The sequence below is a fragment of the Aspergillus nidulans genome, chromosome VIII, assembly GCF_000011425.1.
Source record: "Aspergillus nidulans FGSC A4 chromosome VIII".
NCBI lineage: Eukaryota > Fungi > Ascomycota > Eurotiomycetes > Eurotiales > Aspergillaceae > Aspergillus > Aspergillus nidulans.
Window position 1 is genome coordinate 4319237 of NC_066264.1, and position 17546 is coordinate 4336782.

Here is a 17546-nt window from a genome sequence, read left to right on the forward strand (position 1 = left end):
CATAGTACACGGTTCAAGGCTTGCATCTGGGCCTTTCTCTTCCTGCGTGGGTAGAGATTGTTGCATTTAGCGCGTCACACTTATTATCTGGCGTCTCTCTTATGATGGCGCAAATGGGCGTGGTGTTTTTGTTCTTCATGCTTCAGGAGTTACTTTGGCGTTTGGGTCGGGAAAAGAAACATATCATTGATGCCATGCTTGCCTTGGGAATTTTTGGCGGGCTGTTTTATTCTAGAATCTAGAGCGTGTTTCTCCCTTCTGTTCTGGCTCATATACGTGAAATCTGGCTGGACTGTTTCACTATAGCTAGAAAATATGAATTACTATCTCAGAGAGAACTGACTAGATGTATTGATTCTTCGTAGTTATATTGCTTTTCAGACCTTTGTTTAGGCCTGGCTCAGACAGACACAACTCATCCGATAGTGACGCCATGATTGCAAATAATTGGCGTAGCTGCTCATTATTGTCCAATTCTATCCTATATATATACATGATAAAGCATTACACCCTGTACACCCTGTCTTCCTTTTCCCCCATCACTTCTTCGTTATGCGCCATGCCGTAAAACAAAACAAAAATAGAAATAGAAATAGAAATGAAAGCGCCGAGACCAAGAACATAGCATATCGCATACGGAGGAGTATAGTCAACAAAATCCTGGTAAGTCCAACTAAGCGGTCAAGTTTATGTAGTTTCGTGCTTGTTTTGAGAGATTGGTGGTTCGCGCGGAGAGTAAGGTCCAGATTAGCTTGGGTGCGGGCGTATGTGGATGGAATGGATAGCTTCAAGAGGCCCATTTTGCCTTCATTAGGGCAATATGGGCGCATTAATGTTCGGAGGCGCAGTCACCGATTAACCCTGGACGGGATGTAGGTTGGAAGAAGCGGAGATGAATAGACGAGTGAGATGGTGAGTATCAGCCAGGCAGAATAGTATGCCAAACCGAGATCCTCAAAAGCCTGGACTAGGGCGCAGACGCAGCCCGGGCGCATAGCAGAGATTATATAGTTCATCAACATAAGTCTGTGCAGTCGAGTCACCAGCCTCTACAACTGTGACAGAAGTATGTTTTCCCAAGGCTGCCTCAGTGGCAGGATCCGCTATCCTCGCCACATCTACTTTGACTTCTTTCTGGACTATGATATCGCCTAATGGCATGCTGTCCGTGAGAATCTCCTGGGACGGTAGGGTTCTTGTGCTGCGATCACGTGCTCGTCTGTGCGATGACCAAAGGTTGAGGTTGAAAATGCGGCGGGCTGAAGGGGCCAATTCGGAGTCTGTTGTGGAATTAGAGCGGATAGTTGAGTAGAGAATTCCTTTGCTAAGTTCGCGCGCGAGGCCGTCGACGTCAGTAGCGCCGCTGTTGACCTGTTGCTGGATGCGGAAAAGGCGAAGGGGCATAAAGGCGTAGTCTGGGTTAGTGACGCGGGTGCTGAGGGATCCCACTGTGCAGAATGCCAGGAGCATGCATGTTTTGTTGTCGGAGATTCTTGTGCTGCGGCACGGTGCCATCAAAGGTCGTGGGAAGAAGCGAGATGCGGAATTGAGGTCTGGTGGAAGCGACATAGCGAGGCCCGCCATTGCTCGGCTAAGGTCTCGACGAAACTCGTCGGCACCTTTGTAGCTTCGTGCCTTGTCGGAGCTCAGCCAGTCAATACAGGTCGCGACTAACCACCCCTCCAGATGCGAGATCAGTTCCAAATGAGACGCTGATAGGCGCTTCGCTTTCAGCGTGACTGACGGTAGCGGATTTCCCATTCCTTTAGCGGTCAATACCTCAAACCGATCATGGACCGTAGGGCGGGTAATAAAAGAGACTAGATGAACGCCAGGCTCATAATTCCGCCCAGACGCAGCAAAGTCGCGCATATCCTTGAGGTGCACTTCTAGTGCTCCTGATACGACATTCAAACGTCTGGAGAGGAGAGAAGAGACGTTATCGATTGTAGCAAACCTAAAACCTGAAGCTGCGAGCCGAGAGGCTTCTTGCTTTCTCAGCTGGCGCACTGTGAACAACAACTGGCCCTTTCCAGTACGTAGCTTGGAGTATGCCATAGCGCGCGAAAAACGTGATGAGGTGGTAGAAGTGGTCAAAACATCGTCATACAGCATACCCAAATCATCCAGCGGTTGTCGAACTTGGTCAGCAAGATCATACGCTGCCACGCAAAAGTGGCGCTTGAACATTTCGTCGAACCCTGCATTGGCTTCGGCTTCTTGATCCGGATCTATACCCTTCGCAATATACCGCTTGTGCGCCTCATCCTCTACTTCTATCCTGTCCCTCATATAAGGGACAACCTCTTTTATTAGACTCCAATTCCGACTTGCCCGGAAGGCCCATAGAAAAGCAGGATGAGTTCTAGTGAGGTCGTCATCGCTGAAGGTCTTCATAATGAGTTCGTAAGCTTGTGGCGAGTAGCGATCGCTGGGAAGGCTTAGCGACTTACCTTGCCGATATAACGGTCGACTATCTTTCGGGTGGGAAGAAGAGCATGTGGTGTGACCATAACTCGACCTTCCAGGTCAAAGAAAACAGAGGCCAGCACCAGCTGTTGCGCTTGCATTCTCAGACGTCTATGGTCACCACTGGCAGTTATAGCACATGCCGACAGGATGCCACAGGCGACACAGGCCTAGATTGTGTTAGCATTTTGGGAAGGTGCCCGTTGATAAGCATCAGAAACTAACCAGGACTGAGCATATGATGACTGTCTGAGTCCTTGATAACTGGCCACCTCGGCTTGCAGTTGGGTCATGCTCTTTATAGGTTGTTCCGACTGCAGCAGTCCAGTGCATGCCGGACACAGCCAGAGCCAGTAGACAGCCGCAGATCATGCGCCTCCACCAACGATTAGTCCACGAAGCTCTCCACCGAAAGAAGATACTGAGCGCTGCGATGCTAGCACATACTGCAATCACAGCAGAGCCGGCGACATTTCCGGCAGAGTAGCTGCATTTGTAGTTGGTAATGCCTAACTGACCAACGTAATGCATGCCACACACTGAGCCTCCCGTCAACACTCCTCCTGTAAAGATCCTTGTGTATCCTGCCTTCTCGCTTGTACCAACAGCATAAAAGGCCCCAAGCAGAACACACACGGGAAGGATGAAGGAGACGCCGGTGAATGACATGCTGTATAGAACCTGAATGTGATTGTCTCCATCGCCAAGGACAATCGCTCGGTTTCCAATGAAATGCATGCACCAAATTCCAATTCCACCCATTGAGACCGCAGACGTGAGTAGCAGGTACCTAATTTTAAAGCTTGTTTAGAGCTGTAATCCGTCAGAAGTCGCAACTGTTGGAACTGCGTACCAGTTATAGAAGCCCGCAGTTGATGTCCGTCGATGAAGAAGCTCCAATGTAGTTATACAGCCCATGACACTGATGACATAGGAGAGAACAATGAAGCCCGGTAAATAGGAAACAACGACCACGTCCCCGGTGGGGAGTGTATCCATATTCAACATGGTCCGATGGTTGAATAAAGTCGACTTCGGAGAAGACGAGCAGGTTTAAAGAGTAAAGAATGCATACATAGTGGTCAACACATACGCATACCTGGAGCCTTCCGGTCTATGGAGAACGAGAACAAAAAAGTGAAGGAACAAAAGCCAGCAAGCACCTTGTCCATAAATGTGGCGAGCTGAGCTTGTTATAAACTTATAGTTGGTTGACGCCAGGGGCTCCGCAGGCCTGTCTACCTTGATTAAAACGGGTCCACTATTCTCCAAGACGAATGGTTTTAAAGATCTGACAAGAGTTCAGAACCAGGAACGATGATACACTTGAAGCAATTTAAACTCCGGCTGCGTCTCACCTTTGCAGCCGTCCTTGTGTATTTGGAATATCTCCATCATATTTCAGAGCCATGGTCCTGCTGGTCGAGACGACGAGTCATTGCTGGAGTGCTGTGGTTTGATCTTAAGCGGAAACAAATGACAACCCTGCTTTTCCTTCACATTGATATGCCACGGTAATCTAGCTCAGCTGTCTCATCGAGATCGTGTTATCGTGGCGATGGGGCGCAGACTAACTGGGTCTCCGATCTGATCGGATCGCCTGATAGGAACCGTAAGAGCGCGCTAGAGCCTAGCTCCGGAACCAAAAAGTTCTCCAATGTCTTAGATCTGAGGCTAGACCAGGCAGCGCTACCGCCGCGGCTGTTCAGCCCAAACCGCACCCATTCTCGTGCACAGATAGCCGAGATTGTTAGACATAAGTTAATTAACTCGCCCTCGTGGGATCGAAATCCTTGCGATTTATTGGCAAACCGACCTTCCGCGAGATTCCTTCGGTCTCTCGGCTCTCAGCGGTGGATATCCTGTCTCTCCGTTTACCATGGCAGCCATAAGCTAAGACGAGGTAGAATGAATTATGAGCAGGATTGACTTGGATAGCCAGCGCAACGAGGTGAAACTCGAATTGAGCGGCTGTAAACTGTAGCTTCACAGCGCTCCATTCAAAAGGTCAATAAGCCAATAATTGCATTCACACGGTCACCGAATGGGCCACGGAATAACTTGAGATTTCTGTCGGTCGTCAGCAAGTCAGAGCTCGAAGGCCGCATAGTCAAACTTTAACCTGACTCGGTTGTGTTTTGTAAGGCTTTGCCAGTCGCACCTTCGTGTCAGCTCCTGCTTAGGGGACTCCGAAGGATTGTCGTTTTTAAAGACGAAGAAATATGGAATGTATCAGCGAATTCTGAATACCATCTAACAGTCCACATTGTTTGAGCGTTGTCCAGTTGGCGTTCGAGTCACCAAACCTGGGGTGATGCAGGTTGGACGAACTGAAGGTCCAGGTCCAAATTGCGGCTGCATGCAGTCTGCACATGATTCGTTGAACACTCTAGGCACACAACAACACGTGCCATGCCCGTTCCCAGCTTGTCTAGACTCGATCACAACGCCAGCTCACTATGGCTCACTCGATTCGGGTCTGGAAACGCAACACGCTTGCTGTCAAATGGCTTTGACAATGTAAATATTCTGTTTCATGCAGCCTAAGTTTCAGGAACCGATTTATGAACATCCAAGTTGACCTGACGCCACAGTTCCACGAAAGGGAATTCACGATGCAGTGGATGGCGTTTGCTGAAATTTTATCAGCAGCTCAGGCTCTGATGGATCCTTGACTCAGTACTCAGGTGCAGAAAATTTAGAGTCAAGACGTGAGGTCCGACTCGAAAGTGAAGTTGGACAACAACGACTGAGTTCTTCATTACCATCATCACTATCTGGTCTGATCTCTGCAGAGTTTTGTAAGTCAAGTGCCATCGTCCGAACCCGTCAGTGAACAGTCTCGTTATATTGAGTAAGGCGCAAACGTCACTGCTATATTCGTATGCACGCCGCTGCCCTCCGGCTAGAGAGAAGCTCGTCTCTGTCGCCTGGGACGGTCAGCCTGTATTTGTTTCGGTCTTCGAACTCCGGTAACGAACCACGGTTGAGCTTTGGACGGACTTGGAGTTGGAGCTACTACGAGTCGCGACCCACCGCTGTCAAAGATTTCCACGTGGATATACTATGGAGTATGGCCGGAGAATGATTGCCAACCGTTGGCAGAGAACCTGATTTGTCCAAACTTAGTGGCAACTGAGAGCAACTCTCGGGCCCAAAATACCCGCCAGTCGCTTTCTCTGTCCGAACGCAGGAGTCAATCATGTGGCTTGGAAGCAAGTTAGCTGACTGAATATCGGTTACCGCTGTTGCACAGAGGAGACAAGTCTATAAGGGCTTCTTGAAGGCGTGCTACCAGCGCAATTGCTCTCCAGTAGAGCTAAGGTCTGCCTTCGGTATGCCTGCGTGACATTCTTGAATCCCTGCCTGGCTTCCATCACCACAGCATAAATCCCAGATGCGGCACACCTTGCGGACAAATTTCTGACGTCGTCGATTATGAACTGTTTCTCTCCTTGCGGGGTAAGTTTCAACTTGAACCCTACTGAACACCTAGTCTAGCTGACTTCATTGAGGCGCACAGTACTATGATGCATCCTTCTTTCGAACCTCTACCGCCGATGTCATGCTTACCGGTGCCTTGCTGGCACTACCACATGGGAACTATTATTATCATGCCTGCCGTAAGAATTCTTAGTTCCTTTACTAACTGTTTGCATACTTCGAGCCTACGGATGAGGGGCTGCACTTTTTAGAGAGCAAATTCTCGAAAAGGATCTCTGCGTGCCGGTGATACACATCACCGTTCAGAACCTGTCGGCTCGCGAAATTCTAATATAAGGGCACTTTACTCATTTGCTGTCGGACAGAAGGGACGAGCTGCGTATGGCCTATAATATTGCTCCCGTCGATCCCACGGTACCTCAACCATGAATCGATACGTCGGCAGTTCACAGAGCTTTGGGCTTACACCAGGTTCTGCTTATGAATGCAGCCAAGACTTTCCGCGTATCAAACCAGCTTATGAGAGCGGGGCTCTTCCTCTAATATTGTCTTTGCTCGTCCTGGAAATATGCCACCGTTTAGGGCGAAGCCCCTGTTACATTGCGAGGCTGCGATAAATCAATGCCGCCAGCGTAAAGCACTGCTGGAGCTTCCCTGCTACTCCGTACTAGCCTATTACCTAAGTCGAAGTCTGCTAATATTACTCCAGCTTGTAGGTGCAGATACAACCGCAACCTTTCCTTTCTGGCTGAATGAATATCGACATGCGCAAGGCATGGGCAGGAAGGCACGGATGCGCTATTCTTGGGCTCTTCGCGGAAGCTGCCGTTACACTCGCGATTGTGCCATTTGCTTGCATGAAGCAGCCTACTGTAATTTACTAGCATGTCAAACCGAAGGGCTAGATGCCGAGGATGTGCAAATCGTTGAAAGGAAGTTTCCTCTCCAACAGCTGCTGAATCCAATACATATATTCGGTTTTCGTGTTCTGCTCCCTTTGCTGTACACTCAAGACTCTGGCGGCAATCCTATACTCTAATCAGACCAACGCCAAGTCGAGGATCTTCATCACTCGGACCAACGGAGTGATTATCAGTCGACATCCAGAATTACATACGGGGTTGGCATTCTAGAACGTACCACCGTGGAGGGGTTCAAGCGGGGAGGATATCCTAGGGCGGATTGTTCCTGTCGGGCGACCCTGCAGATGTACCCCTACTACAGAAAGCTCTTAACGCTACCCCTCGCTCACTTGAATAATGCTCCGCAGCCTGAGAGTGTCGGGTTGTTTCTGATGGAATCTGTTGAAATTTCCCCGTTCCCGGCCAGCCAGCGATGCATTGCACGCCTTGAACACTGCTGTCCTGTGTCCGCGTGCTAGTCATAAGATACAGACTTGGCAATACCCGCGGAAGATCCGCTGTCCGTGGTGCATGAAGACTATCTTGAGTGATGTACCTGACTAGTCCCAATCAGACTAAGCTACTTGAGCCCATCGTTCTCTGCGCAATGGACTGCTAGCCACTTTTCTCTACTTCCGACAATGAGATCCGTTTCGAGCGGGGCTTCTATTGGTATTCTCGGATAGTCCGTGCAGATGTGAATATTGTTAAGTGTGGTGTAATCCTACAGCGCACGCTCTTCCTGCATTTTGCCATCCGCGAGCCTGATTAATTTGCTCTCACTAGGTGAAGTCTTGCATCGACCCGTTCTGTCCAACCGCGAATATACAGTAATAGTGCCGGTTACCGGAACATGTCCGACACTTTGAAATGCCATATTGGGCAACCGACGCGACGTCCGCCCACACATAGAACATTTCCCGCCTCCCGCTCGATAATATTCTCCGCGTGTCTTGGCACTTTCTGAACTATTCAGTGATCTGCTCTATTTCAGCAGCTACGCCAATCATATACTCGAGTGCCAGGCTGAGAGGTCGCTAAACGGTTTCAGGTTTGGAGTTGGGACGGTGACTGTACCGCGGTTCAGACATTTCCATATGTTCGAGTTCGACCAGTAATAGGCAGAGGGTGACATGCCGAAAGACCATGGACAGTTTGTTTCTATTCCCTATCAGAAACCTGCCTGAGTGGTTAGCCATTTTACTGGACCCTTTACAGTCTACACGAGTCTCGACTCTCTTGAGAATCGATCAAGAATACGAATTGAAAAGCAATTCAGGCTATTACTGCACGTACCACGAGCCCTTCACATGTACCTGGCGAGGTCCCGGCAGATCGGATACTTTGCTGCAGCCAATCAGATACTTGGAGATACTTCAGCGTATCAACGACGCTTGAATAAAGGATCCTGGTCCCCAACGAGCAGCGCGTACTGACGGAATCAAACCTGATATGATTCTGAGATCATCGGACTGTACTGGAAACTTGCAAAGCGCTCTAACCCACTCCCCCACATCAGTTGGCAGGAGAAATGAGTCTGATCAGAACTGTTGGTAAAGTGGCGCGCTAAAAGGTTCCATAACCAATTCCCGCCAAGACGCGCTGCAACCAAATTTTCTTCAGCCTCCAGAAACTCAAGCCTGAAGAAGCATACCCCACCGTTCAGGGACCAGGCGTGGCGGTCAAAGTGAAGAATGAGAAGGAATTTTCCTGCAGTTGCACTCCGCAATCCCACTGCTTACGTCTGCTTTCCCTAGGCAGACACCGACATTTGGACCACGGAACCAACGTCTTACCGAGATTTGTCCCGTCGACTGTGTATTGCTAGGGAAACAGTTAGATTGAAATATAGACAGGTCTTGGAAGAGTCGAAACGCGGAATACGCTGCTCTCGTTGATCGTGGATAATCATTTCTTCTTTCCGTTAAGCTCTATTCTTTCAGCGGACCTAGAACCCTGTTAGCTTAACCATTAGCATCGCCGTAGCGCAGATTTGCGAGTCATTTGCCAAATGACAGGCCAGCTTAGCGAGTGGCGCTTGGATCAGTCTGGTTTCAGGCACTACGCCGACTTATCCTGGTCTTGCTACGACGACGCCGCAGTTCTGCACGCTTAAGCGGGTGAATAAGGTCCACAGGGAATAGTTGCAGTGGGACTACTAGCGCTCATCTCCGAATGGACGGCACCACCCTCATGACTAGCGGACGGCAGGACGATTTCAGTTAAGGAGAGAGGACCTGACAGTGGGCACAGTGACAAAGGCCTTTAAACAGAACCGTTCCCACTGTCCCCGGCTTTCGGCCCCCCAAGTTTCGAAGTCGAACGTGAAACGTCTTTGATCGACCTCTGGTCAGCGCAAGCATGGCCATCACCGGCGACAATTCGCCCAATGTGGCGGGCAGCGTCATCATGTTGACCGTCCTCGCCTTCGTTACCTACGGCCTGCGTGCGTATTGTCGTATCACGAGGAGATCGTGGTCCACAGAAGACTGGATCATGACAGCGGCTTTGGTATGTTAGATTGTGTCACTGTCACTTTTCCTTGTCAGTGGGTTCAGATCACTGACGAAAGAAGGTTCCGTTCTGTGTTCTTGTAGCAGGCTGCGTTGGAGGCGCTTTCAATGGCATTGGCGTTCATGCATCACGACTCTCGGAGCCCGGAAATGAGAAATACCAGGCCGAAGGACAAAAGTTCTTTCTTATATTCGAAGTCGGCTATTGTGCCGCCATCATCCCCATCAAGCTCAGCATCAGCTGGATGTTGATCCGAGTAGCTGAAGGGCGGAAGAAATATGTCTATATACAATACGTTGTTATCGCCCTCTTCTCCACCATGAACATCATTGCGTTGATCTTCATTCTCACCAACTGTATTCCGGTTGAGTACGTTGCAGCCCGTCAAATCCACAGTTAAGGAGAAAGGTGGACGAAGCTAATGAGTATTGCAGGGCCGCCTGGGACACGAGTCTGCTTGAGAACGGGGGACACTGCCAACCTGCTCATGTTCTCGCCGACGCCTACTACGCCTGTACGGCCGTGAACATTGTCACAGACTGGGTGACTGCCATCATGTTTGTGCCAAACACAATCCCTGAATTGCAGAACTGTCGACTAACTCCAGCCAGGCCGATCCCCCTACTATGGAACGTCCAGCTTGATAAGCGCAGTAAGATGGCCGTCATCGGCCTGATGAGTCTCGGTGTCTTGTGAGTAGCTCACTCCGTTCTTTATAAGAACCATTACCTATTCCGTGCAATACTGACTGTTGCTCCCCTTCAGTGCTTCCCTCTCCGCATGCGTCCGTCTCAAGTACACGGTCAACCTAACCAACCAGGACAACTACCTGTTCGCCATTGCTGACGTCGTCATCTGGGGTTTCGCCGAAAACGCCATCGGCATGATCGTCGGCAACATCGCAACCCTCCGCCCCCTCTTCCACCAATTCTTCGACCGCACCTTCCGCCGAACAGGCTATACCAGCAGCCGCAGTCGGTCACGATTCCCTTCCAACTACGAGCTCTCTCAGCACGGCGGCAAGAGCGATCCCGGAAATGCATACCTATCTACTGTTACTGAAGTGCATGGCGCTCCCGGCCGAGGCAGGCAAGATAGTCAACTAAGCGACGATGACAGCCAGAAGATGATAATTCATGGTGCGGCGGCCCGGGGTCATAATGATATTATGGTCAGTCGGCAGGTTAATGTTACCTACGATGCCTAGCGAGGGCTTTTTCTTTTTGGTTCGGGGGGATTTCTGGTCATAGATTCATAGTGCATTCTCCAATTTACTACTATCTCTAATATTTCATATTTCCATTCAAATATCTTCCAACCAATCGTGCTCAATCTATCAGAGCTGACGCGCTGTTCCCTGCCTAGACCAGGTGGAGCCTCTAAGCGAGATTAACAAAGATTAAGAGTGATAAGATCTGCGGCCATAGCGGCCAAGGAGCATTTAAGTAACGCCCAGAAGCCTGGGATAAAGTATCCGTATTCCGTAATAGGCCATAATAAATTAACGGCTCAGCCCTAACCAGAAAGGAAAAAATCGCCGGTTAGGGTTGCAGTCACAGACACGGCAGACTCGCACGCTAACAGCACTGTTGTTTGGTGGTTAGATAGCCCCTGAATCTGGTCGTGGCAAATGCGATCGATTATCAGAACTGGGTGTCGGATAACAAGAAGAAAAGGAGAACAGCTTATAGGTGATTGTGATACCCACCAGACGGGATCGGGACGATGCGACTGGGTCACTCAGGACTGAGGTAGGTATTCTTTATACAGTCCGCTGGTAGTTTACGGAGTTAGGCGGAGTACTAGAGTCTCCTTACGGCTATATTTATTTTGTAGCCTACCAGCCTGTTAGAAAAAGGCGGGACCAAAGATGGGGATCGACGTTCATTTAAATAGAAACGCATAGCATAAATGAATGATGGGCACAATTTTTAATTATTAACTATTAATGCACCCGCGCATATCATCGTCCTTTCCTACTCCGTACAAATCTATATATCCTTTATATATCCATTATAGTATGAATACTTTCCTACAGTTGATCTCCGCCACAATTACACCGCAACAATCAAGAAAAACAAAACTGTCTGGTACGCCAGCTCAAACTTAATGGGCTTTGAGCTGGTTGGGAAGAGGAGACATTAACAGCTGTTATCTGGGAGTACCATTGCAGTGAGGAGGTGCATATACTCAATAATTACTGGCAGGACTCTTGGACAGAAAATATAGTACCAATTTGAACTACGAAGATATATTACATATCTATATGGTTTTGGGTAAGGAGCCAAAATAGAAGCACTACATCACACGTATCCTGACTTCTCTCGTATAGAGAAGCCAGATAGGGAGAGTCCGTTCGGTGATCCGTCTACTATGGGATTGTTTTTCTGCTTATGGGTTGTTCATGGTATCACGCCAACATGAGGAAGTAGGTAGCCTAGGTCTCCGGAAGGAAGTCGTCAATATGGCCGGTGGCCTGAACATCGGCGGAGAACGGAGGATGGAGGCTTACTGTGAGGGTTTTTTCCCTAGCTACGGTAGATTATACTTATGGTGTTATTCTACTTTGCAGGCGGAGGCCTGCACATAGATACGCAGGATACCTCATATATCGGAAGCTCCATATGAGCTTACATGAGCAATCGATTTGCGCTGATATTGGCGTATATGTTCTATTATAGTAGCATCGCTTTACAACTATGCTGATATGATTTCTTGGTTATACGTACATGTCATATGGGGGGCTCAAGCGAAGACTTTAGTTCAGTAATGAAGCTTATGTACGGGGTACCTTCCAGTCTATGTTATAGAGCGCAAGTCGTCGAGATACTCCCTATGTTTATGGTAGCGGAAACCTCTACCATGGGTCGTCGTCAATAGGGCGTTCCCTCCCAGTGTCTAGCGCATAAATGCTCCGAGTCTTATATAAGTGCATAGATCGTCTGATATTTCCGCAATGCTCGGCTTTCTATGCCGCAGAGCATGACTACGAAGCTATACACTGCGGGAGAAGCCGAGTGGATCCTTCGTTCATTCGAGAGTGCCACGAAATATACAAACATACTTCACAAACAAGATACGTCAGGGATGAGTAACGTTTCATACAGACCAGAGTCTGCATATAGCAAAAAATAATCGAACATTTGCATATCTCAAGAATTAGGGGACAATCCCGTTCTGACCGCTAGACAATGATCTAAGCAAGCAGAGCCTTGATACCGGCCTCGAGCGCACCGGGGTTGGCACCAACCACATCGCTAACCTTCTGGCCATCCTTGAACAGAAGGAAAGTAGGCATGGCGCGAATACCGAGCTCAGCGGCAACCTCGGAGAGCTCGTCAACATCAATCTGGTAGAATGAAGCGTCGGTGTAGGTCTGGGCGAATTTCTCAACGGTGGGCGCAATGGCCTTGCAGGGACCGCACCATGTCGCGAAGCAGTCGACGACGACGAAGCCCTTGGCGTTCAGGACCTTCTCCTGGAATTCGGCCTTACTGTGAGTCACAATGACGTTAGTTATCGTTGATTTGATGTGGCAAATGGGGTTTTTTCAATGAGAGACCTACGAGGTAATGGGGGGGACGTGTTCAGAGGCACCCATTTTTGCGGCTGAGGGGTGAAAGAAGACGGTAGGGGATGATGAAAAGGCGCGTTTAGCGAAGCTGTTGTAGTTTTTGGGCACGGAGATGCGTGGGCGCGAGACAGTGAAAGTGAGGGTAGATGCTCGAGTAGTGAGAGATCTGGCAGAGGAGACCGAGACGGCTGACGGACGAAGACTATGTTATGTATGGAAGACGAAATGGTTAGCTTGGAATGAGGGGTTTGCAGAGAGGGGCAGAGCAGGCAGATTCGGTTTATATCGGGTTGGCGAAATAATTCCCCGAGTGACGTTGGCGCGGCCGTCTCGGATGACTAATGTCCGCTGTTGCGGAAAGAAAAGGCTTCAAAGACGGTGAATGCAGTAGAGGGTTCTAGGTGCTTTGAATGGGGGTGGTGGCATGGCATGCTTACCAACGCGGGCGTAGAGCGCGCAGGACAGTGGAAGCCTGATTTGTCAATCCCAGGGAAGACATATTTGATGAGTTATATATTATACAATGCAGAAGTCAGGCAATTGGTTAGCTGATGATAGAGCTGGTGCACGAAACCGTGAGAAGGCGTACGGTTGCGTTGGGTTCGGCTGCGGCATCGGAAGGCTGGAGCTTACCAAACCAATTCTCCCACCGGGCCTTAAAGCGGCAACCGATGACGTGATTCTGAGCTTATCAATCGGTATGGTCTGGAATACAGCGATCTTTCTGCCTAATCAGGCAGAAACTTCAGTTGCTGATGCAATGCAAATTGTGTACGAGACGGTAAGTGGTGTATGCTTAGTAGCAACCACTATCCTTGTAATAGATCAATTCAATTACAGTGACTTGCATGAAATATCATGACAAGAAGGCAGCACGAAGCTGTAGGTCTATCAAAAGTCCTTAAAACCAGGCCAGAACCAGGGGTGACACAACTCTTCAAAATCTCGCCGACGGGGGTATCAACAAACTGATAGAAACACATTTCAAAACAAAGTAGCCAGCGCTACCAGAACCTAGGTACGCTTCCACTTGAAGGAAAAAAAAAAAAAAAAACCGTGAACATAGCCCCTATTCGTGCTTGAATAGGTACGCAGTTCCGGCAACTCAGAAAAGAGAAGGACAAAGGAAAGACCTCCGACATAGGAAATGGTAAGGAGCGGCTAGGAGTGTATACTCCAAAAGGGGTGTTAAAATATTTCAATCTGAAGAAAGAAAAGTACGGTTGGCGAGATTGCGTGAGTGGCTGCCCGGCGCATCATCATCCATTGCGCGCCTGGGTATGAATGGCGGTGTCAGCATCGGTTGGGAATACCTCGGCAGAGTGTTCTTCAATCGGACTGAATTCATCCTCCGCTGAAATTGTGGATAGAGTTTGGACGTTGTTGAGGAGTCCCTCGATTGACTTGGGCCGCAACGTGGGGTTTACAAGTACTGGCCGTCTCGCTACATCTTCGTGCCAGGTTTCGCCCGCTTGTCCAGGCTGAAAGTGACCGACTAAGTCCTTGCCCTGATCATCAGTAGTGCTGCAGGCTGCAGCTGTTTCACCCGGATAGGCCCCAAAGGCAACAAACGTACTGTCACCAGGGTTGTCCTCTTCCCGTGCCTTCTCAAGGCTCTCTTCCGGTCTATACCGAGAGGAGTTCAGGCTTTGCCGAGCCGAGTTGGCGTGTCTTTGCGAGATACGACGCAGGAATTGACCAGACATCCAGGACCCTTCCGAATCAACAGATGCCAGGGACTGAGAAAGGGGGAGATTATCCGGATCATCGACGTTATCCCCGACCCAGGATTGGTGTCGACTTTGGGTATCGGCTACCGAGCCAGGAATGGGGTAGTAGGACTCAGAATGCAGGTCAGGAACCTGGTCTTCTCCCTGTGGTTCGTCTTCAGGTATCTCTGGAGACTGAAGGCGTGAATCAGGTGGCGAAAGGGGTTCGTCACCGAAATGTTCGGTAAACTTAGATTGAGATCGCTTAAATGAACTTGATCCAAGCAGGACTTTCGGACCAGCGTAGGGAGCTGGCGGCGAGGCCTGCGTATGAACCTTGAAGAATGATTCGTGAGAGACGTTGTTCTCGGGCGGTGGGCTTCGGGTCGGGAAGCGTTCACGGTAGCTGCGCTTGAGGCGAGAGCTGCCGCGGCGGAAGATGGATGTGATCGTGTTACCATATCCACTGTGGTCGGATGATCGCCGTTCAGAACCAACATTCCTAGAGATATCAGACACGGAGTCCCGTGTCATGCCATAGAGTTGTGACGAATTCGGACTATGTACTCCTTGTCTAGACGGTGAGAGAGAAGCTGAGAGAGTGCTGCGCGACATGGTCATGTCTTGAGAGGGGCCAAAGCTAAGGCGTTGGGCGGCTTTCTGATCACGAATCGACCTGTCATCGATATTGCCAATGACATGCACACTTTCTGGTGTCTCACGGCCGTCCCGCTCAGGGTCTCTAGAAGGCTCTCGCAGCCACGAACCTCCATTTTCGCCGGATAAGAATTTTTCTGTCTCTTGGGCTGTAGGCTGAGACTCGGATTGAATATTTTGGATAGCTCGTCCGCGCTCGTTTTCGGCCGTTTCCGGGGCCTGAGGAGCAGGCGATTCCTGCGTTTTAGGTACTTTCTTAACATTTCGTTGCAGTTTGCGGACAAGCTTCTCTTGATCTTCAAGCGCTTTCCTTTCCCTCCGTCGCCGATCTCTCTCCATTAGCTCCCTCAAAGCAGCAGCGTCAAGGTCGTTGGCCAGCTCATCAATCCGTTTTTTGGAGCGCAGGTCTTCATCGGAGACCTCAAGGGCAGGCGACTTGGCTCTTCGATCAGCTGGCTCGGGAGATTTCTGGCTTCTGGAGCACGGCATTCGAGGAGCTTCCACATAGCGTATGACGGGACGAGGAGTCCAGGCAGAGAAGCCATTAACTTTGAATGTAAGGGTGTCAGAGAAGTCAGTCACCGAGGAGGCAGCCGACTCTTGAATAGACAGGCTTATATCTGAGCGATGCCTGTCCAGACGCCGGCTTTGGGCACTAACGGCTCGCCGGTCGTCAATGTACACGGGATCCCCCGGAAAGGGGCTAGCGATGCGACGAGGAATTTCAATTGGCATCGACGCCATCATTCGAACCTCTCGCTCCCTAGCGATTTCGTATGCCTTCCGCTTGCTCAACCTCTTTTTCAATGTCGCACGATTCTCGCTGTTGCGAACTGGGTTGCGGAGGGACGGATTTCGAGGGAGCGACTGTTGTTCTAATTTCGTAGTCGATGAAGGGTGAAAGGTATGCGTCCTGTCCTGTCGGCTTTGTTCACTCCGGAAGCCGGACAAAGAATATTGAACAGACGGATGCAGATCGCTTGGGAAATCATCGACAGGCTGGGAGTAGCGGTTTGTGAGACGCTTCGATTGCTTAAGAGACGGTTTCCTGCCGAGGGTCCTCTCGTCGAAGCTGTGACGAGGGCCTTGTGACGTAGCGACATCCCCGCCAGCCCGAACATCTGCATCCGCCTGGATGGTGTGCCGCTTGCCCTTGCGACCAAACGGCCATATCGCCATGGTGTCTGGTTTCGGTTCGGCCGGCCGACGAGTCAAACACGGGTGGCCCCCTATTGCCGGTTAAGAAGACTCGACGGCGCGGAAATTGGATTCATCGCAGGAAGGTAAGACACGCGATCAAATGACGAATGATGCTCGAAGGCGAACAGCCGAGGGTAAGCGTTGAGGAGAAATAAGCACAGTGGTAAGCTTGGGATCTATTATCAGACCAGGAAATAGACCGGGACATGCACAGTCGAGGAAGAAGCCGGGACTATAGAGGCGGAGCAAGGGGCTGAGGCTGAGAAAGAATGATATCAAGGTGTACGTTGACGGAGAGAAGTATCGGGGTCAGCCCAGTTAATGGCAGCTGGTCGTCGTACAAAGCCAAACGGTCGATCGAGGTATGACTCGTACGTCAGTGGCAGAGAGTGGCGACTGGGCAAGGTGAGGTTCCCGCGACTACAGCACAACCAAACAAACAGTGTAGCAAGTAAACGATAAAGCTTTGAAGGGGACAAAAGAGGGAACGAGAATAGGGAGAAAAAGAAGGGAGTAAGTAAAAGAAAAGGAAAGGAGCCCAAAGGAGATCCAGTGACGATGTACGAGGGATGCGGGAGGGAATTTCTGATTATTTGGGCGTATTATTTGTTATTAGCCTAACTTACAGCGGCCAAGAGGAGTCGAAGAGCGGTCTCTCGGTCTCTCAGTAGTCTCTGGGACGAGTTACACCGTTGACAGCGGGCCGGGCGGAGAGGGTTTAATTACTGGTCTGGCCAGAATGCTCAAGAGACCTGCATCCACCCGATGTCTTAAATCCCCCTCGCCGTCTCGCGCGTTGTCTTACTAGGTCAAGGTTGCCCCAGCATGTCTCAGACTCTACAATACTCTATAAAACAGTAGTCTACAGATCCTCTGAACCAGAGAGCCAGCAAGGCACCAGATCTGAAGTACCGAACGATCAGTCGAATCTCGTCTTTTCGAAAGTCTGGATGACCTTGTCGATCTTGCAATTTCTTCACGGCGGGCTCGATGGAGAATCGCGGCCCAATTGAAACCGTTCTTCTGTACCTGCTTTAGGGGCAGTCCACTTGTATGGATAATTCTGCCGGGGGTACT

At 49.9% G+C, this 17546-nt stretch overlaps 5 protein-coding genes across 5 annotated transcripts, besides 1 other annotated feature; 2 read left to right on the plus strand and 3 right to left on the minus strand.

Moving 5' to 3' along the window:
- Positions 1-17546: part of a sequence feature (contig 1.5 561..450355(-1)) that runs on past both edges of the window.
- On the minus strand, positions 955-3138 carry ANIA_00172 (uncharacterized protein; the record flags this gene model as incomplete). Its single annotated transcript, XM_652684.1, has 3 exons — positions 955-2391; positions 2454-2639; positions 2695-3138. The coding sequence occupies 3 exons, from the start codon at positions 3136-3138 to the stop codon at positions 955-957; spliced, it is 2067 nt and encodes a 688-aa protein (XP_657776.1).
- Positions 9177-10536, plus strand: ANIA_00171 (uncharacterized protein; the record flags this gene model as incomplete). The annotated part of the gene is made up of 4 exons (XM_652683.1): positions 9177-9326; positions 9391-9698; positions 9764-10021; positions 10095-10536. The coding sequence occupies 4 exons, from the start codon at positions 9177-9179 to the stop codon at positions 10534-10536; spliced, it is 1158 nt and encodes a 385-aa protein (XP_657775.1).
- ANIA_00170 (thioredoxin trxA) lies at positions 11941-13422 on the minus strand. The gene is made up of 3 exons (XM_652682.2): positions 13341-13422; positions 12896-13105; positions 11941-12823 (listed from the first exon to the last, which is right to left on the minus strand). The coding sequence occupies exons 1-3, from the start codon at positions 13400-13402 to the stop codon at positions 12526-12528; spliced, it is 570 nt and encodes a 189-aa protein (XP_657774.2). The 5' UTR covers positions 13403-13422; the 3' UTR covers positions 11941-12525.
- Positions 13427-13940, plus strand: ANIA_00169 (uncharacterized protein; the record flags this gene model as incomplete). The annotated part of the gene is made up of 1 exon (XM_050611036.1): positions 13427-13940. One exon carries the CDS (start codon positions 13427-13429, stop codon positions 13763-13765), a length of 339 nt encoding a protein of 112 aa, XP_050469307.1. The 3' UTR covers positions 13766-13940.
- Positions 14163-16448, minus strand: ANIA_00168 (uncharacterized protein; the record flags this gene model as incomplete). The annotated part of the gene is made up of 1 exon (XM_652680.1): positions 14163-16448. One exon carries the CDS (start codon positions 16446-16448, stop codon positions 14163-14165), a length of 2286 nt encoding a protein of 761 aa, XP_657772.1.

Bases quoted from the DNA above. Each gene is read 5' to 3' on its own strand.
- ANIA_00170 (XM_652682.2), bottom strand. From the start codon at position 13,402: ATGTCTTCCCTGGGATTGACAAATCAGGCTTCCACTGTCCTGCGCGCT. The intron at 13,106-13,340 runs GTAAGCATGCCA...TACATAACATAG, and splicing joins CGCGCTCTACGCCCGCGTTG to TCTTCGTCCGTCAGCCGTCT. The intron at 12,824-12,895 runs GTAGGTCTCTCA...TGTGACTCACAG, and splicing joins CACGTCCCCCCCATTACCTC to TAAGGCCGAATTCCAGGAGA.